At 42.7% G+C, this 21,351-nt stretch overlaps 3 protein-coding genes across 3 annotated transcripts; 1 reads left to right on the top strand and 2 right to left on the bottom strand.

Annotated features, from left to right (window-relative positions):
- Positions 1-308: 308 nt before the first annotated feature.
- slc5a2 (solute carrier family 5 member 2) lies at positions 309-6,560 on the bottom strand. Its single transcript, XM_056373723.1, has 15 exons — positions 6,297-6,560; positions 6,094-6,165; positions 5,498-5,602; positions 5,293-5,352; positions 5,090-5,194; positions 4,889-4,994; positions 4,362-4,442; positions 3,540-3,769; positions 2,457-2,592; positions 2,215-2,322; positions 1,891-2,041; positions 1,257-1,425; positions 934-1,149; positions 698-833; positions 309-615 (listed from the first exon to the last, which is right to left on the bottom strand). Exons 1-15 carry the CDS (start codon positions 6,393-6,395, stop codon positions 404-406), a joined length of 1,986 nt encoding a protein of 661 aa, XP_056229698.1. The 5' UTR covers positions 6,396-6,560; the 3' UTR covers positions 309-403.
- A 477-nt stretch (positions 6,561-7,037) lies between these two features.
- On the bottom strand, positions 7,038-14,512 carry si:dkey-260j18.2 (uncharacterized protein LOC325231 homolog). Its single transcript, XM_056373722.1, has 5 exons — positions 13,981-14,512; positions 13,461-13,614; positions 13,216-13,294; positions 12,308-12,535; positions 7,038-12,179 (listed from the first exon to the last, which is right to left on the bottom strand). Exons 2-5 carry the CDS (start codon positions 13,612-13,614, stop codon positions 10,682-10,684), a joined length of 1,959 nt encoding a protein of 652 aa, XP_056229697.1. The 5' UTR covers positions 13,981-14,512; the 3' UTR covers positions 7,038-10,681.
- Positions 14,513-14,914: 402 nt separating this feature from the next.
- Positions 14,915-20,930, top strand: sars2 (seryl-tRNA synthetase 2, mitochondrial). Its single transcript, XM_056374312.1, has 16 exons — positions 14,915-15,200; positions 16,353-16,448; positions 16,534-16,563; positions 16,686-16,826; positions 16,943-16,997; positions 17,097-17,160; positions 17,329-17,434; positions 17,539-17,586; positions 17,783-17,891; positions 18,194-18,239; positions 18,327-18,414; positions 18,599-18,711; positions 18,810-18,903; positions 19,372-19,464; positions 19,575-19,640; positions 20,509-20,930. Exons 1-16 carry the CDS (start codon positions 14,925-14,927, stop codon positions 20,647-20,649), a joined length of 1,566 nt encoding a protein of 521 aa, XP_056230287.1. The 5' UTR covers positions 14,915-14,924; the 3' UTR covers positions 20,650-20,930.
- The last annotated feature ends 421 nt before the right edge of the window (positions 20,931-21,351 follow it).

Here is a 21,351-nt window from a genome sequence, read left to right on the forward strand (position 1 = left end):
TATTAATAAGTGTTTGATTCACATTTTGCTCTGGTCTCTTATATAGGGTGTTTGAAGTGACTCCATCTCACTCTCTTAATTGATTTCTTGAATCTAAGTTTTCAAATAAGAAAAAAACAATCTCTTTCTTCCCACACCTTTAATTTCAGCGCTGGTACCAGACGAAGCCAGACTTGTGATTGAATAAGCATGTAACAGGATACAGTAATGGTGTTCTAACCTGATAAAAACATTTTAGATGCTGCTCTTTAAAAGTGGAGAAATGCAATGAAGGACCACATCCTGTTGCACTCTTCAAAGTGATGTTATTTGCAGTGCAGTGACAAGTCATCGCCAACAGAGGGCAACACTGCTGTATTTATCTGTGAGAGTATCGTCCAACAAAGTGATTCAACTCGCTCGGTTAAGAATAGTAACCCCACATAAAAACTGCTACAGCCATCATGATGAGAGCATTTGCATCCACAGTGTATTTCCACACTGGGTCCTCACTAATGTCAGGCATCTGCTCCGTCGCCTCCGGTGCTTCCTGCTCCAGGTCCTGGGAGCTGCTGCCTCCTCCACAGAAACGGCCAAGCAGGCGACAGATACCAGACTTTTCTTCCTCCTCAGCCACTGAAAGTTAGTAAGAGTAAGTATCTTATGTGTGTATGTATGTTTTTTCCTCATTTTCCATTTGATTTCCTTTCTCTCCTACCTGCATCACTGTTGTTATTCTCCCTCATCCTGTCCCGAGCCTCTTGCCGGGCTCTTCTCCCTCTCTCTTCTTGCTCCCAGTCTAAATCCTCCCTCTCCTCTTTGGAATGGCGAAGACTGAAAACCAGACGATGGAGCTGGAAAGAAAGAGAGAGACCTCAGACTGCCATACACTCCTTTCATATATCAGATCTCAGTTCTTCATGACTCCTGTGAGAACAGTAAGAAATCACTTACATGGTGATCCTCTATGGGCTCGGTGCAGTAGCTGACCAGCAGCACCAGCACTGATGTACAGATGAAGAGTATGATTGCGAAGTGGAGGTAATGGATCCCACAGACCAAGAAGGGGCAGTTGGAGGGGAAAATACAGCTGCCAGTACCGAACCAGAACTCAGGCAGCATCCGACACAGACCCATCGCCAGACCACCAATCAGGCCCCAGAAAGCACCCTGAGGTGAAGGCAGAGAAAAATATTAAATGTTGTGTGAGAAGGATTTCACACGGTGTTTCATCGTAATATATCCATGTGTAACCATGTATGCAGATGACATCTCACCATCTCATTGACCCTCTTAACAAACACAGCCAGCAGGAAGACTGAGGCGATAGGGGGGGCCAGATAGCTTGAGATTGACTGGATGTAATCAAACAGCTGACCGCTCTGAGCCGCCTGGACGACCGGGATCCAACAGATACTGATGGCTACGATGCACAGCACCCACACTCTACAGGAGAGGATGTCTCATTAATAATAGAGGAAGAAATTGGGAACAGTTTCGATCACCAAATATCCAAATTTTGAAATATTCAATGGCACAAACTATTAGCTATTGGTATCTAAAAAAAATAGTCCTTAAAAAAGCCAAATTAGTCGAACTTTAACCCAAACCATATCAGTGTAAAGATGTTTTTTTAGCTGCATAGTAAATTGTGCGTGGATGTTGGGTGTTTTTGCGTCATATGATCAGTTTACATGGATTTTTCGCTGATGAAGACCTTGTGGGTCACAACAATGCATCATGAAATTTCTGGGAGCTTATATAAACCTCTCCAGTCAAGTTACATTTGCATTAGCACAAGAGGCAGCTAGTTCTACGTGAGAAAAGGGGACAGACATAGAGAAATGCAAAGGATTCAAAATGTTGAGAAGTCCAAGGTAGCATCTGTTTACCACGACGGCGTCCATTTACCTGCCCACAATAATGAGCTCACGCTCCGTGGCCTGTGGTCTGATGCGAGTCCAGATGTCCATGGTGAACAGAGTGCTGCTGCTGTTAAAGATGGAGGCCAAGGAGGACATGAGAGCAGCTAACATCACAGCCAGCATCAGACCTCGCAATCCTGCACAGAGAGACAGCACGAGGGAAGGTGGGTGGAAGAAGAAGAAGAAGGGGACGGAGAGTCGAGCAGAGGAAGTTGGAAAAAAGGCGGAGAGAGGGGAAACGGATGAGAAACATAAGTTAAGACTTCTCCTTTTCTTTAAAGGTAGTCAATACTTGTCATGTGTTCCTCACCACTGGGCATGATTGAAACCACCAGTTTAGGATACGCAATGTTGGAGCAGCCCACCTCAGTGCCACACACCCTCTTACACACTTCAGGGACGACACAGCCAACCTCATCTACAGGTGAATAGAAACACACACACACACACACACCTCTGATAACACTTTTACCACAGTGGTATCTCCTGCAGTTATTATATTGTACTTTGAGATGTTTCTTTTTCAAGTGGGATGAAGAGGAAGCCACAGACCGGGGTAGAGGGCCCTGCTGATCATGCCGGGGAACACCATGAGGAACATAGGCAACAGTTTGAGGTAGCCGCACATGATGCAGCCGGCCTTCACATGGGTCAGGCTACGAGCTGCAAGGCACCGCTGCACTATCACCTAAAGAAATACAAAGACAGAGAGCGCTGACCAGTAAGGCTTTGTTGCAGTAAACCTTATAAAATATAAACATATGGACTAAAAGAGCCAATAAAACAACATGACAGTTTGAAGCAACAGTGGAATCTTATTTTATTCTTTCTATATTTTGCCATCTTTGCTTTTTAATTTTAATGTAATTCTATTCCTATGTTGATTGGGTTAAATACAGCTATTTACACCATTAATCTTTTAAAAACATTAGCTACAAACAAAATATGCTCTCGTCTCTCACCTTTAATTTCCATTTGAACTGATGAGCTAGTTTAACAAATCCTAACTATGTCTTAATTAAATGAATGTGTAATTTATAGGCATCTTAACCACATAAAATCATGTTAATTGCGCTGGAGTCAGAGGTTTCAGTTACTGCTACTCTGTTAAGCTAGGCTAGTTAGCTTTTAGCAGGATTGGTTTATCTGTTACCTCTTCCTCCATTATGATTACATTTAGTCAGTGCCTTATTTATGTTCTTGTGACAAATTCAATTATTGATGTTGGAGCATGAACATTTTATTTTTTTCACATACAAGAAACAGAATAAAGGGCGTAAATTATCTGTAGCTACGGCTATTTCACTAGCTAGCTTAGCTAGAGTGTAGCTACTGCAGTTTGTGTTTTTATTTTCATTTTATTTTTAACAAAAATTACACATTTCTATGGCATAATAATTTTTAAATGGTAAGGTAAAAAGTTAATGAGTTAGATTCTGGTCTTAATTAAATTTTGACTAAGTTTGTAGTTTCTGTCTTTGGGTCTGTGGGGCAGAACAACCTGATACAAGATGGCTGACCTGTTCTCTGTGTCATTTCTGTCTATTATCTGTTACTTATCCTTAGCTTTCCCCTCAAGATTGAGAAACCAAACTAAAAGCATTTCAACTGACAAGATTAGACTGGGATATTCACCTGGTCTGTGCACCAGTACCAGCCTCCCACAATAGCAATCCCGAACAACACCCCAGGCCAGGGCAGGTCACCTGTGGTCGGGTCCCTGAGCAGGCTAAAGGCATCCTGTCTGGGTGTGTAGCAGTGGGAGGAGATGTTGTAGCGCTGGGGGTCCATGGAAGAGACAACACTTGGCAAGGCTGAGTTGTATTTGGCCACCAGAGCGTTGTAGCCTCCGACTTCAGCAAAGGCTAGATGTGAAAAGGGGACTGGGTGACTTTATTATTTAAAGGTGTGGATAATCCCAGTTCCTACCTAACACGGAACATAAAGCAGGTATATTATATGTAAAAAGTAAGTGTGCTGGAGTTGTTGTTTTCAACTCAACTCAAAAGCCCAGAGCTGACACTCTCCTAACTGAAGGTATGAGTCAGCTGCTGAGTCAGCACTCATCTGCTCAACGGATCACCAGCTCACAATAGGTGGTTGTTCTTCCTCCTCTGCTGGTTTCTTTTCAACCTTTATGATGTGTGCTCCCCTCTGACTTTACACCAGGATTAGACTCTGATATATACCGATTATGGTTGTAGGGGGCAGTTGTTGCGGTGTCGGCTGGAGGTGGAGAGCTTTGTGGCTCTGCAGCGTCAGCGTACTGTACTTCGCTGCTGTGAAATTAATGATTAGTGACCTTGGTTAATCTCTTTCCTGTTGTGAAGCTGCAGGGGAGGAAAAAAGACACGGGCCTGGAGGGACCGACAGAAGCCAGAAACATGAACTGTATGTGAACTAAGAATTAAACATCTATTGTAAGATTAAATATGATGCTGTAAAATTAGTACTTACAGAAGCCAGTGAGGACAAAGGCTCCAGCAATGATGACAAAAGTCTGAACTGTGTCAGTGTACATTAGAGCTGCCAGGCCACCTGGTAAAACACACACACACACATCTTTAAATACACACACTAACAGATAACATATTGACATTTAAAGAGTACGCTATCAATTTAGCATTGTACTCCCTTAAAGTTGAAATAAATAAGCTTTAAAAATATATGGTCAAAACTGAAACAGCAGAGGTAAAGATATCCAGCTTTTTAGTCTCTAGTGTGGGTTAAGCGGCAAAAACACTTAATCCTACATTTCCCATAATGCAACCATGTAGCATCTTCTCGTGACATCACTGTGACATCATCAGGGTTATTTTCACAACTTTCAGAGTGCTCCATTCAGTGCCATGGTAGATGTTGTACAACTGTTTCACAGGCTAAAAAAAATCAATATATTCTGCGCCAGAATTACAACCCTTGTGACAAGTAAAGTATCTATACTTACATACATACATATAAAACATACACGTTTGTACACACACCTGTAACAGTGTACAAGGCTGTTATTAACAAAAGGGCGATGACAGCCACGTAGATGTTCCACCCTAAAGCCTGCTGGATAAACACAGCTCCTGAAAACATGTCCACCTGGAGAGACAGAGGGAGGAGGGGAGGGAGGGATGAAGACAGAAATAAACTTTGTATATTTTCCTGGTTGCGTGTTCTCAGACCGGATGACTCACCGAGATCTTGGTGAAAATGTAGAGGAACAGCGAGATAACAGAGAGGTAGAGGCTTATCCTCGTACCACCGAACCTCTTCTTCAGGTACTGGGGCATCGTGATCACCTGACACAGCGCATACATATAGGAAAGGAAAAAAGTGAATGATCCACCTTGTGCTTACAGAGTATCGAAATCATCATCACACGGCCTGAACTACTTACCCCAGCTGTGAGGTAGACAGGAACAAACAGCCAGCCCAGCAGCAGCACGATGAAAAGAGCCTGATTAGCAGAACAACACAAAACAAATCACCATCAACATAAAGAGCTGAGCTTTCTTTGTCATATAATGTATGTATATCAGTTCAGTATGTAAAGAGGTGATTAATGTCACTTCTGTATATGATAAATTTACATTGTGACTTACATTCCACTCAAACCCTCCCACAGCGATGCCACTAGCGGCCCCAGTGCCCGCCAAGCCCACAAAGTGACCGCTACCAATGTTGCTGGCAAACAGAGACGCGCCAACCTGGATTTAAAATAGAAACATCAACACCTGTATAGAAGTGCAGTAACATCACTAACAGAAATGCACTGAGCAGAGAAATGAGAGCATAGTGAAACATATTGACCCTTTTTATTATTTAAAAGGATATGAACGGCATTTTGACAAAACTTTGAGCACAAAAAGAGATGAATCCTAAAGGAAAGATCATTCTGACCATGAAAAGATCCTAATGTGCTTTCAATTGAACTGATGGACGGGGACAAAATCCACCATTTAAGTCAATGATGTCTTTGTTTTGTAAACATAAAGAATAAATTCTAAAGTTAATCTGAAGTTAATATGAAGCTTCAGCAGTCTGAGTGAATCCAATCGAGTGGGTATATTACAAAGATACAGTCATTTTAGCATAAAATTCCATCTTCCTGTTTCCATGTAGAGCTGCAACGGAAGGATATTAACAAAAAGAGGGAATTTGTGCTGAAAATACTGTTACTTTGGAGCTCTGAACCCACCGGCCACCAGGTCATCGTCCGTCCTGCCAGGAAATATCCTCCTACTGTCCCACGATTGGTCCGAAACATGGACTAGAACACAGACAGGACAATTCAGTTATTGTCACGAACCAAATGCAATATTACGTATTTCTTCATGTGATATACATATCTTATTAAGTCATCATAATCTCCAGACGATTAAGGCAAACACGTGCACTCACCCAAATGCCAACACTGATCACAATGATGAAATATCCAACAATGATGGTGATGTCTGCCGGGTTGTTGATGGTCACCTTGTCTGACGAAGGACTCTCCATTGCCCCACTTGTACCTGAAAACACTTTGATTAATCTGTAGCTTGATGTAATCCGCTCCCTACACTAGGCAACCTACTTCTGATTTACCTGCAGCCTAGAGCCTTCAAACTCTCCCTAAACTCAGGTATCAGTCTGACCAAAGAGCTACAAGAAATGAAATACTGTATCTCTGGCTGACCTGTGCATGGGCAGCAGAGGTGAGATGGTCGGTCCGAAGGAGGACTTTGGCCAGCAGTGCAAACGGGCAGATTCAGCAGTTTATTAATTACAGTAATTATTAACACCACACCGTGAAAAACAGGGTTTCAGTCATGTAGTTCCAATGTATTTTCAGCAGTTTACATGCAGAAACCTACATGTATCTAATGTCTTTAATGCACAAACAGCTGCAATCTGTGTTGCCAAATTGGAAAATGTTAATGAATCTGAATGAATGTGAAAGAACTTAATGAGATTTGTCATTATTTTAGACATTTTTTTATAAGTATTTAACTGAACAATAGTAAAAATGTGATATTCATATTCTCCCATCACACTTCTGTCCTGTTGGACGCCGTGTAAGTTTGTTTCTCAGTCTGATTAATCAATCGATCTGTTCGGTTGAAATAAATTCATCATTAAAAAAAAAAAAAAAAAAACATGTAAGCAAATAGTCCTTTAATTGTTTGATAGCACTGCTTTCATCAAAACATCCATTTGCCTTTCAGTTGACAAACTTCATTAGATTGTACAAATGAGGGCAGCTTCACTTCTCTGAATGGACACACAGTAACGTGGGTGTGCATGTGTGCAAAGAGCTCGTGTTGAACAGATTTACGTCTCGGCATAGAAAACATGCATGCAAACACAATCACTTTTCACATGTCATACAAGCTGTAAGCACACGAAGGAGAAAAACAAACAAACAAAAAAAGAATAAAAAGAAAAAGAAAATCCAGTTCTTTAACATTTCTGGGTGAGAATTCAGAGCATGTTATTGGGGGGAACAAGACAGTGTGTCATGGATGTTTTCTAGAAACACAAGCTCACAACTCATGACAAATAAAAACCTGTAGTGAATGAAAAAAAACTTTAACAAATTAATGTTCTTGCTACTTATCCTCTTGAAATCCAAGATCCTGGAATATTGTTTCATTTTACGTATCAATTACATACAATGGAATAAACTAAACTATGTCATGTGTCATGTATTAAAACAGACCAGCAGTGATCATCATGTTGTAATTAAGATGTTCGCTGATACAGTAGCTGTGTCGCTGAGTTTCTGTGACTAGAACCATGTTGTTATCTGTGATGTTAAATGTGCTGTTGGCTGGAAAACTGGGGAAGTTCCACTCTTCTGTTCTCAAGGGAAACTGAGTCATTATAACTCTGGAAAGTTTTAAATGGGAGGATGGTTTGACTGAAAATTATGAAATGCACTTTTCGGTTTGGTTGATTCAGGTTATCCTAGACTGATGAGACAAACATTTATATCTCTTTTGGGAATATACATGAATTTAGATTCAGCTGGTTAAATTGTGTGAAAAAAAACTTGACGTTTCCTCACTAGATCAATGCTTTTCTACTGATTTAAATTCTCAAGTTTCAGACTAACACTAAATCTACTCCTGTACAGTCACACTTTGTATTATCTCAGGAGTAAGAGTGAGAGAGAGTTAAGACTAAAAATGCAACTTTGCCACTAAAGAGGCACATCCTGTATCCATCTTCACTTCCTGTTTGTTTCCTGTACAGTATCTAAACTGTATCCATGTTCACTAATTTAAAGTAAGGTTTGAAAATACCTGACTTGCAGTAATGAAAACTTTGTTGAAATTGCCAATTGATGTGAGTTGATTAACGCCCAAAAATAATTCCCAGCCGCTTATAATTTGAAACCCATGTCATGGACATCTTTCAGTGATGTTCAGATTTCAGGCACAGCTGGCAGTGTTTTCCATATGCACGTTTCTCCCCCAGAAGTTACTGGATTCGGTCAATTTGAATAAATAAAAGAGGGAAACAGAAGAGAAAAGATTAAAGAAAACATAGCGGCTTACAGCAAAACAATGTGCTTACATTTCTGGGAAAAACTTCTCATAAAATCAAAATTTCAGAATTGAGTCACTTTGAGATCTAAACACATATGCTCCTTTTCGACAGGTCTGTCTACACCTACATTATAACTGCATCCTACAGCACGGCTGGGCTTCCTACACTGCAGTCAGAGCAAGTTACCATCGTAAAACAACAACAAAAAAACCTTAAAAATACATTTCAATAAATAATGTGCAATGCTAATGTGTTCAGATAAGTCATAACCTCCGTGCCAAACACATTCACAAGTCCAAAGGCTGGAGCATCTGAAAGAAAAATGTAATTTTGACACGACTGCTGGATCAAGTAAAAACAACTGTTCACCTGGCTTGAATGTTTCGGAAAGATGGTCCAGACACAAACATAAGTCATATTGACGCGGTTACCACCTATCACTGTAAATGTACAGTGGGATCTTTAAAATACTGTGAATAAAGATACACAAATCTGCTGTCAAAACTAACAATACAAACCAATTAATTTGTCAAATTTTCTCCAGAATGATTTTTCCATCTCAAGCTAAAAATGACAGTTCCTGCACTTCTTCACTCTGCAGTACAGTGTCATGAAGATCTACCAGATCACCTTGAAACATGATTTTCCATCCGTAAAAGGCATTTTGTCATATATTGATATGAGAGGAAGGTGTTCTGACTGTCATATCCAGCCCTATCTGCACATTTCTCCCAATGCTATGTTCCACCTCTTTGACTTGGCGGCGCCTTTATACGAACATTCAAAACATGCATAAAAGCACAGTTTTTGCCAAGTTAAAAGACAGTCTTGGGCCTGTTCTCAGCACACAGGGGTTTGAATGAGCCAATCAGAGCGACAAGTTGTACCAAACACTCGAGGTTGTCTGTTTTTATAAAGGATTGGACTGAGGTCCTCTGTTGAGGTGGGAAGATCAGCACAGGGACCAACTTTTCCTGGGATCGGTCTCGTCTTGGATGGGCTTCAAAATGTGAGCCAAAGACAGACAGAATAGGAAGTCCACTTCCTCGCTGGTTGATGAATTGAGTCATAAAATGTGTGCTAAATGTTGTAAATCAGATTGTTAATTCATACAGATTACGGCTGCTAAATTGTGGCAGTAAATGTGACAAAACCTGATGAATAAATTTTGTTTCTACTTTGTCACATTGGATTAAAAACAAAAACATTGATGGTAAAAATCCACCTACATACCAGCAGTTGAAAAATGTTCTGATATGTTTTATGTGATGTGTTTCATTTCAAGTCTAGTTCATCTGTATAGCCCTTAATTGCAGTAACAATTTTAGGGGAATTTACAGGCTGACATTTGTGGAAAAGGAAAAAATATTTGAGAGTTTGTGAAGGATTACAAAGGAGGGAAAATCCCTCCAGGGATAACAGGTAGCAGCAAGAGAGCAGGAGACAAAGCAGCAAAGCAATGCTATGAGACAGTTTAGCAGTTCAGAAAATGGAAAGGATACAACATTTCAAGTGGAGAAAAAAAGGTAGAAATGTTTATGTCTCTGAACACAAAGCCAAAACACAAGGTTGCACCATAAAACCTTTGTTTTCTGAGAATTACTCAAAAGGACAAACAGAATTGAGTTCATTGACAGAAGAGACTGCTATCAACACTTTGCAACAGGATGTTCTGTGCAGGTTCCAGGGTGTGCTGCAAACAATCAGACTGAAGCTATTTATCCACTGCTGCACATGTTTTTGGTTCAGGCCGTTTAGTTCAGGCAAATAAGTGAAACAAAGCCTCGTCAGAAATGTGCAGGTATCCTTGTGTCTAAACTGCTGAAAAATTCACAGCGTTGAAATGATAGAAAATATTACACCAGCAAAAATCTGACAACATTACACTGTGGGAATATAATCAAAAGGCCCCTTTCTCTCTCTCTCTCAAAGGACTTAGCCGTGTACAAGTGGATTAGGTTACATTCAGGTGCATGTTGCCAGTTTTTAACCAATTTCTGGCTCCACTTGCTCTCTACCTGTAAATTTGACTATCCATAATAAATTTTGTAAGATCTGTCTGCGTCCAGTCCGTTAGTATTCTGCTCTGTGGCTGCTCTGTTATTGTAAAAAAATGGTCTCTTCCTTGTGACTTCATGTCAACACCAACATTTCATGAGGTCGAGGTGGAGTTAATTTAAACCCAGCCTGGAGCTCATCTCTGTGTCACATGAACAGCTGCCTCGACTTCAGTCACACTGGTCCCTGTCAGGCTAGTCAGCGGCCTTCTTGCAGTTTTCTTTGGCTAGTCTCAGTCTGGACAGGATGTGTTTCTTAGGGAATTTTAGAGTGGTGCACCCAAACTGGCTCACTCCTCCAGTATCCCCGGGGAGTTTTTCACGTCTCTGGACCCAGCTGCGCCAGCCGGGCTTCCAACAGTACACACTGTCATAGAACCGTGAGCCGTTCTCTCCACCCAGCACATAAATCCTCCTTTTCCACCTGGCCACGCCCCCAGCTGCTATCCGCCGCGGCAGCCCGGGAAATACCACAGGGCTTGGGGCTCGGTCGCTTCCGCCACCTGCACCCCCCCGCTGCTCTGCAGTAACCATCACCCCGCCCCCAGTCACCTCCCTCTCTACCCCAGACCCCCTTCCCTCTCTGAAAAACAGAACACGGCCAGTGGCGTCTAAAGTCTCCAGATTAGTGTAGTTTCCATCCAGGAACTTGGTGGTATCCCTCATGTATCCCCCGATTGCACAGACTCCCCCTCGCACTGCTACTCCTCCAGCAAGGCAGGTGGCGCCGGAGTCCAGCGCCACGCGTGTCCAGCAGTCTGTTAGGGTGTGATAAATAAGCACGCCCGAGTGGACCACAGCCCGGTTCTGTTCTAGTGTGGTTCCACCCAGAAGGTAAAGTCGTCCACGTAACGCTGCGCAGGCAAAGGCGCGCAGAGGTAGCGGTAGCCGAGGCCCCGGAGCCCACTGTAGTGTAGTCAGCTCCAGGGTCTCACTGGAGTCCATCAGGGCCGAGCGGTTACTGCCACCTAAGGCATAGAGTGACTCTCCACAGCCCAGCAGGCCCAGCATTGCCCTGGGCTGGACCATTGAAGGCCGCTCTATCCAGCGGTCCAACACAGCATCATATTCATGCACCGCTGCAGACACAGAGCCTGTCCGCAGGATCCCACCAGCTACAAACAGCCTGTCACCGACTGCAGTGCAGCCGGGACTGACGAGTGATTCCAGCGCTGCTAACTTCTCCCACTTCCCTGTCCGAGGATCAAAGCAGTCCACTGTGTAGTCTCTTGCAGCTAAATTCTCATCCTCCCGAGGTGTCAGGTCCACACAGACAATCTTTTTCTCAAACATTCCCTCCCGTGGTCTCAGAGGCCCCCCAAGGCCCTCACCAGCCGCAGCGGGCCCCAACTCCTGGCTCAGTCTTCGGCTTTCTTCCTGGGACAACAGCCCGGGCCTCAGGTGGTGAAGAAGCGCCGGCATGTGGACGTAGCGGTCCAAGGGTTGGTGCTCTGCCCAGCGGCGGGCCGCGTCATAGACTTCCGCCTCGGAGTCCACTCCCAGGCGGTCTGAGCTCAGGAGGCTGCCCAATGTGCCGTGGTCAAGTAGGAGGAAGTCTTTCTGTCGGGCCACCCGGGGGAAATGCTGCGCTACCAGCCGCAGGGAGGCACGCAGCAGCAGCTGGTCGTGGTGAGAGCGAGCCAGAGAGTACATCCCCAGACAGTTATCCACCGAGAGGTGCTCAAATAGAAACCTACAGAGACAAGAGGGGAGAGAAATAACAGGAGGAGAGAAAGAAAACATAAACAAAAGAATGTCAAAGTAAAAATATAACTGACCGAATTGCCTTGATCATCTGTCACTTTTACACAGCAGATTTACCTGGAGCACAGATCTTGAAGTGGCATGACCTGAAGCCGGTTGGCGGCCACAAACAGATCCTCAGCTGTGTCCAGAGAGAGCCCAGCCTCACCAGTGTACACGAACTGGATGACAGTCTCCATGACAGACGGCGTCACCTCCTCCAGACGGATCTCGGTGAGGCGCGACTCCACCAGTGGGCTGGTGAACATGGCCCGGAAGTAGGGGCTCACAGCTGCTAAGAGGACTCTGACGGGAGAGAGAATGATGGAAGGAGAAAGAGAGGAATATAGAAGATATCTGCTTCTGTGGAATTCATAAAAGATGGAGAACACAAGCCTACACAAATTACCGTTTTTCCATGAAGTCAAAAATAGGCAGCTCACTGCAAACCAACAAGGCCTCTTTGTCATTTTCCCTCTTTGATATCAAACAAAAGCTGCAAATGGCTTTCAGCAAGAACAGGACTGTATCATAGCAGCTTTATCAGTAGTCAGAATAGTTTCTTCAGTAGTCTGTTAGCCTGCGAAAGTTTCTATGTTATAATAGTTGCTGAAATGATTACTTAATTAATCTGTAATTCATTTAGAAATATGAATTGTCCATTTGTCATTAAACTGAGTTAAAAAATACTATTATTTGGTGAATACTGAAATGATTCACTTGCATTCCTCTATTCCATATAATAATTATAATAGTAATTGAAAATGAAAGTTGTTTTTGGACATTATATCTATCTAAGACATGACAGCTCTAACAACTGGCATATGTCATTATTTGTACATTGGAAAGAGAGAAATTTTTGATTATCCACAAAAAAAAAAAAAAAAAGAGTTATCTACAGCCTTGGTTGAAATACTCATCTCAGTTTTTATGTAAAGTGTGTTTATTGCCATAAAGCTTTGTAAGATTAGGCAGGCACACCATACCTGTGGCACATGAACTTCTTTCCCTCCACAAGTAGAGTGACATCACACAGCTGCTGAGCATCCAGGAGCTGCTTCAGTCCTAAAAACAGCAGAAAGGGGGAGAGAAAACAGAGACAAGGGCGAGGACAGAGGGAGGGGAAGGAATACAGACATAATAAGGGAGGTTAGGTGAAAGTAACAAGGGATATATTTTCCAAGGTCTCAACAACACCCTCTCTGTCCTTTATCTTTTTATTCTGTCTCACCATGTGTGATGTAGTCTCCCAGGGGGGTGGTGCTGTCATCAGGGAAGTCCTCCTCCTCTGAGTCACTGTCCGACAGAGGCTCCCCTCCTCCCCCATCCCCGTCCTGCCACGGCTGGGGACGCCAGGTGACTGTGCCCCCCCGCACAGCATTCATCTGCGAATTACACACACATGCACATGCATTTGAAGTAGGCAATCCCTTTAACCTTTATGCATGCCTATCTGCAACAGACTATGTGTTATAGGTTAGAGGCCTGCAACAGACATGACCCAGATAACACCAATCTCTGTGGAAAATGTTGCTTTTAAAAGCCAAAGTTGAGTACTGTGCAGTTTTATTTTAACCATAAATAAATATGGTCTGCCACAGATTTACCACACCCCACTTTTACAATGTTCCCATTTTCCTTTTTTCCATATTTTAACCTGGCTAAAATAACACGTACACACTCAAACACAGAGTTGTTGTAGCATCAGTTTACCGGTGAGATGAATTGAATTTTTTTTTAGCTTTCATTACCTTTGCTCTTCTTCTCGTTTCCACCGTGAAAGCTGTTTGGGTCTCACTTTCAGCAGGAATTGGTGGGGGCAGGCTAACTGTATCCAAGTACCCGGTTATTACCAGAAGTTTCTGCAAGCTTTGGCGGCTCCCATTTGGTTTTCTTGTTCCTCTGGACTCAGCTGAAGGGTTCGTCCCGGCCTGCGGTGAAGACGCGTCAGGCTACTCGCTGCTGCTGCTGCTGCTGCTGCTGCTCCTCCAGCCCCGTGCACAACATCACCACTAACTGACGGACCAAACTAGCTCACAAAGGGACAATTCTCCTCCGGCGCAGAAGATTCTCGTCGTAACACATCTCAGTCCACCATGGCAGTAAGCACACACATCCAGTTCGGCGGCGAGACACTGCAGGGTGCAGTTTTCAGCGCCTATAGGGCAGAAAATCAAGACTGAGTTCAGGTTCTGTCGGCCGCACTTGTCATGTCTGAACCGGATTACCGCAACGTTAAACTTCCGCTCATCTGATTGGCTGACCTTTGGCTCGTGACGATTGTTTGGAGCTGAGTCGTTTTTCTATCAGTGGTTAAATTACAATTTTGTCCGCTACCTTTTTGACGTTTTTTGACAACCATTGCGTAAAATACCTCCTTTATATTTGAATAAAAAATTTAAAAAGGCGTTTTCGTAATACTTTGTATCGGAAATACCTACTTCCGCATTTATGCTGCATTCAAAGCAGATACGATCGTTAGAGTGCTCTCTGGTTTCATGAGAAGCTAAAAAAGAAAAGAAGAGATGCTAAGAAATATGAATGGTCACTATTGTTATCATTCATATTATGCTTTCATTTCATTCAAACTCATATCTTTTGGTCTGCATGGTGAACGGCAAACCAGGAGCCAACACAGAGTATAAACGGGATTATTCCAATATCCCGTAAACGCAACATCGACCACAAGACAAATATGGCGACGTGCATCGGCATGGTTGCCAGAGTTGGAGGTGCCGCACTGACTGTGTTGAAGCCGGTCGCAAGACAGTGTTCAAGGCAGAGGACAAACGTTTTTATCCCGCACCGCTTCTCGCATGGAGTCCGGAGCAGTTTGTACGAGCATGTCCGTGAAGGCTACAGCGACAAGCCCGAGCTGGACATGAGAGCGGTGTGTGAGGAGACCGACAAAGTCATAGCTAATGTGGAGAGCAGGAAGGGTGACCTGCGAGCGGACGATGTCAACAAGATTGTAAGTTTGTTGCTGTTAACTTAGTCCCATAAAAGCCATGACAGCTCTTGTCTTCTGACAAAAATAGGTTGTAATCAAAAGTACTGTTTGATGAGGAATGGGCTGTGGTTGATGTCCCATATAACAGATGCAAATGAGTCCCCCTAGTTACAGACATATCCAGAAATATTTTAAAACATGAGAAATTACTCTGCTTTGAATAATAATTTTTATCTGACATGTTTTTTCCTCATAAAGTTTGAATCACCTTGTTAAAAATTCTTATTGTGACATTTAATGTTACTTCTTCTTCCAAATTCTATGAACATGTATCTTAGATATATTAACCATTTCACATAAGATGTCTCCTGATGTTACCTTAAAGTCGCTTTCAGTGTATGTGCACTGGAGGTTTCGAGACTCCACATCACACTTGTGTAAGATGTATACTTAACCCTGATTGGCTCTAGTTGGCAGCTGGTTGTGATGTCACAAATGCATGCCTTATGCATCCAAGCCATCCAAGAACAGAGAGAAACTTTCCCCTTTAACAGATGAATGTGAAAAAAGCAAAGTCTGCACATACATTATTCTGCACCGTGAAGCTCAAACATCCAGCTCAAACAACAGCGGGGGACTTCAACCTTTCAAAGTGAACCTGTACCACCAGCAGCTCTCTATTAAAACACCATGCACTGCTAAACATTGTTGAGAACTCAGATCACAAAACATACAACGTATGATCAAGCTCAGTGACATGGAAAATATGTACAAGACATTTAAACTTTTCAATGTATTATGAAGTATGCTTTAAAATGGTAACTTAAGTTTTAATACTCACCATAGGCACAGTATTCCTGCATATAAATATTGGAGCAAGTATACAAAGAGTATTCAGACCCAGTAAAATCAGACACAGCTTTATTAATCCAGTACATAGCAAATATAGAATTAGACTCAGTTTGTCAGTAGCTCTCAACATATTTACATATGTACTTAATATATTGTGTACAGTTGATATAAACATGGAGAACACTGAAAGTTAAGAGTTTAGACGTAATGACTTTTATCATTTTCATGCCCACAGTTTTACTCGCTTCTCAGCTGATCTCACTGATTGTTTGTGTGTGTGTGTGTGTGTGTGTGTTGTGTGTGTGTGTGTCTGCATTGTAGGTATGTGTGTGGCAGGAGCTCCAGGCAGTGAGGACAGAAATCTCTGAGCTGGAGCAGCAGAAGAGAGACATCAGTGTCACAGTCAGAGCACTCGTGGTCAGTAAAGCTTATTAAAGCAGGGCTCACCATCACCAGTTTCACTCAAGCTTTTCTCAGTCATGTTCTCTATCTTACCTCACAGACCAAGAATGACAAGAAAGCCCTCGCCAATGTAAGTTCAACATCCGCACTTCATCTCTTTGTTATTGAATCGGTAAATATTGGCTCTTATTTCTCCTGTCAGTGGTGAATCACTTAGGGGAGACCTCTGAGTCCTTGTTGTTTATCCTGCAGCTTCCAGAGTACACCCAGACTCTGCAGCGAGGTCGAGACATTCGCAACAGGCTGAATCAGCTCTACCCCAAAGAGACTGAGCTGGATGAGGAGCACTACAGCCGGGCGCTCAGATTACCCAACACCACACACCCTGACGTGGTTAGCGCACACACACACACACACACACACACACATTTTGTCCAGAGCTTCTGGGGAGAGATTTGCTGTGAAGAAAGTCTGTTAATTCTTTAATTAGTTTCTTTTTGATTTTTCAGCCAGTTGGAGATGAGAGCCAGGCGAGGGTGGTGGAGCTGGTTGGAGAGAAACCAGGTGAGTGGTGTGAGCTGTGCTGCTATTGAAGTGTGGGTGAATGGATTTTGAATAAACATACTAAAAATTCTTAAATAATAATGTCACTATTTGCTGTAGAGTTTGACTTCGAGCCCAGAGGCCATGTGGAGCTGGGGGAGGAGTTAGGTCTCATCAGGCAGAGGTGAGGATGACTGGTTGTTGTTATCAAGTCGTTGCTTGATATTCCACTTGCTGTTCTGTCTGTGCACCATTCTTTTGAATCTTTTATTCATATGATCAAAAGAAATACCATGATATCTTTGATATGATCAGGGGTCATAATATTTTGTTTCCCTCTCCTCTCCTGAAGGCATCTGTCCCACATCTCAGGCCACAGGTCCTACTATCTGAGGGGAGCGGGCGCTAGACTTCAGACCGCCCTCCAAAACTTCGCCCTCGACACACTGCAACGAAGGGTAAGCATACGTTTGGAAATTTTAGATATGATGTTTTCAAAATGAGTGTATATTTGTATATTTGTATTTTGTTAACAAACTTCAGTTTTCCCTCTAACTTGCAGGGCTTCATTCCCATGGTTGTACCTGACATGCTGAGGGGGGCAGTGTTTGTGAGTAGCATTTTGACTTGATAATCGAATCTAAAAATGTGTTTCAGATGTTCATAAATTAAACATCAAAAGTGATGTGTTGCTAATAATCATTATATTGCAATAGACGCATCAGTTTAAAGACCAAAGTATCTTCAAGACACAAAATGTCCCGTCCCTTCCTTCTCCTTGCGTTGATTCATCTTTCTGTTTCCAGGAGGGTTGTGGGATGCAGCCCAACGCCCATCGCTCTCAGGTCTACTCACTGGACCCGGCTCGTTTCCCGGACCTCAGCCTGGCTGGGACCGGAGAGGTCGGGGTGGCAGGTGAACACTTGACTCCATCAGAATTGTAATAATTGCATTTGTTTCTGGATCTTTCTGGATGAATCTAAATTCTACATTTATGTAATCCACCATAAATTATGAATCCAACATACAATAGGATCTCGCAGCGAGACCAGTTACCAGAACCAAGTGGTGATGTTTGAGTAACATACGAATAGTCACAGTCTTTGCTGAATAGGTGTTTCATTACAGGTTTGAATGTGTCTCAGCCAATCAGAAAAGAAAACCCGAGAGATCCATTTGTAGTAAGCAATAATCTGATGAGTGCTTCTCTTCCTCAGGCTACTTCATGGATCATGCAGTAAACTGGAGGGACCTGCCTGTCAGGTTAGGAGCACCCCTCACTCCTAGTGTGTAACAGAGTGTTATGTTTGAGTAATTACAGCTGACACGAGCTGTCATCTCTCACTGCAGGACGGTGTGTAGCAGCACCTGCTACAGAGCAGAGACAGACACTGGCAGAGAGACATGGGGCCTCTACAGAGTTCATCACTTCAACAAGGTCCAAAAGACAGCAGCTCCTTCTGTCAGACAGGAGTTTTCACTTGGATTCATAAATGATCTTACAGTTTACAGAAATTAATTCAGCCATAAAAAAAAGTGCCAACTGTTTAATTATGCTAACAAGGTGTGTGTGCGTGCCTGTGTGTGTGTGTGTGTGTGTGTGTGTGTGTGTGTGTGTTCAGGTGGAAATGTTTGGAGTGACAGCAGATGAGACAGGAAAGGAGAGCTCTCAGCTGCTGGAGGAGTTTGTCTCTCTGCAGAAAGAGATGTTCTCTGCACTGGAGTTACACTACAGGTCAGTACACACACACACACACACACACACACACACACTATTAATTTGCAATATATACGTTTTTGCTCTAAATTGTATTTGTGTGTATTTTCCCTCAGAGTGCTGGACATGCCGACTCAGGAGCTGGGTCCTCCTGCTCACAGGAAGTACGACATTGAAGCCTGGATGCCAGGCAGGAACAGCTATGGAGAGGTCAGCCCCATCATCACCGTTACCTACTCACTCACTTTATTTCTACATTAGAAGTCGTTGATCATTATATAAGTAAAGTGGCTCATTTGAGATAATGTATGTACCTGCCGTGAGTCTGACACACAAACAAGCCCTCAAAGTCCTTTCACATTTTTGCAACTACAAAACAGACATAATATGTTCATTCAATTTTCCTATGTAGCTTATGCAAAATAACATGAATATTTTGTAGCCAAACAGTTGTCCTTGGTTTAAGAAGTCCAGTTTTTAACCCCAATGTTTAATTCAGTATCTCGTACATTATTAATAAAGCGCAGCATCTGTAGCATGCATGACTAGAGAGCAGTCAGAGTAAAATCTAACATTACGAAAGTAAATGTTGAACATTTAGTCCCTATTTTTATTGGAACTGAAAGAGGTTTACATGTTTCTGATGATTCTGATTTAATTTCTTGTGTATATATTAAGATTTCCAGTGGTTCCAACTGTACAGACTACCAGAGCAGACGCCTCAACATCCTATATGAGAAAGAGGACGGCAGCCTGCAGTACGCCCACACAGTAAGACTGCAGATGAGGCAGCACTGCTGGTGTAACCTGCAGCAGTATACCACCTCCATAATAAAGTGTTTGTGTGTGTGTGGTTTGTTTTCTTTGTTTTTTTTCTCTAGGTGAACGCTACAGCATGTGCCATCCCCCGGACCATCATCGCTATCTTAGAAACTCACCAGACCAAAGTAAGACACCGACATGCCGACACACTTCCTAAAAATAAAAACCAAAACCCTGCAAAACCTGGAATTTCTTTAATGCAGGTGTCCTGTGACACAATGAAAAGGCTGCACCTAAATAATGACCTGGTTGTTATGGACAAGGCTCTGTCATTTTTGTCTGTACACCAGCAATAACCTGCAGATATCAATGCTGTTCTGTTCAGAAGGAAGCGAATGTAAAATCACACGTGCAGCTCAAAATTATGTTTGTGGGCGTGTGTCAAGAGTAACTGTAAAATAAGTTTTAAAGGTGTAAATTTTAAACATTTTTCTAGACAATAAATGTGAAGTTATATTTTCTGCCTCCACTATGAAAAATGTACATTTTCTAGGGTGTCATAAGTATTGAAGGAGCTCCCCCTAGTGGGTGTTGTCATGGGCCGGTTGGGGGGCAAAATATTTTCAAATAGAATATAAACCGAGTAGTGGCTATGTCTTAAAACAAATTTAAATCAAGTCTAAAATAAAAAGTGCACTGATGCATCATGGGGATGTGGTTTCACAGGCGGAAGAATCCAACATCCAAACAAAGCCTTTGAGTTTTTCTTTCTCTTTATTTATTCAAACAAGCAAACAGGAGAACGAAGGGATCATGCGTCCTGCTGCCCCTCCTGCTCTGGTGAAGTATAAATAAAAAACTGTAGGCCCACCCAGGTGCATGCTGGTCCTAAACCTGTGCACCTACCTAAAAACTAACAAACAAACCAGTACATGGCTCCTTTATAAAATAAGAAAGCTTTTTGTGAATAAAGTAGGACCACAACTAATGAATACTTTATCAGTTAATTGGAAGTTATTTTTTGTCATCCGTCTCTTCACTCAATCTCCTCAGGAGGGAACGGTGCGTGTCCCCCGAGCCCTGCAGCCTTACTTGGGTCAGGAAGTGCTCGAGAAGCCAAAGTACACGCCGCTGAAATACATCGGACCCAACCAGCACAATCGCCCACCCAGGCCTTCTCCTAAGACCAGATGACACTAATACAAGCGTCAGCAGCAGAAAACCTGAGGTGGGAGTCAGTTCACGTCCAACATCGCAAAGTCAGACAGGAAGGTTGATATTTAACAACGACGCTGTTAATGATCGCTGTTGTGCTTCAAATGAAATGAAACACAGGCTGACTTTTTGAGTTGAGTGTGAAATGAGTCCATCAGGATCAGTTTACTGTCAGTGTAAATATATTTATGTCTTATTTGCCTGAACGTGTGGTAGAAGAACCACAGTATGAAAAACCAGTAAAAAAAATAAGTGTTCAACTTCTGTTTCTTTTGTTGTTGTTGATTTTTAAATAAGTGTTGGTGCGGAAAGTCACTCACACATATAAACTCTGAATGACACTGTGACCTTGAGGATGATGGGGGGGGGGGGGGGGGGGGGGTGATACACAGTCCAGGCCTTTAACTTCGTGTTACATTACCAGCTGTCACAAAGTAGGCTATCAGTAATTGATGTGCAAAAGTAATTAACCGGCAGCTTGAGGAGGTGATGATGTTGAATGAACCTGCAGATAAAAGGAAACTGTATTCTCACTGGGTACGTACAGTGGGATTTGAATAGGGTGGAATTACAGAGAAATTTTATGTGTAGCTACTTAAATCCCTCCATATGTTTGATATATATGTGAATATGCCTGAGATACACAGTGTTTGATTAAACGTTCAAAAACATTGTGTTCAT

The sequence above is a fragment of the Seriola aureovittata genome, chromosome 4 (genome assembly GCF_021018895.1).
Source record: "Seriola aureovittata isolate HTS-2021-v1 ecotype China chromosome 4, ASM2101889v1, whole genome shotgun sequence".
Lineage (NCBI taxonomy): Eukaryota > Metazoa > Chordata > Actinopteri > Carangiformes > Carangidae > Seriola > Seriola aureovittata.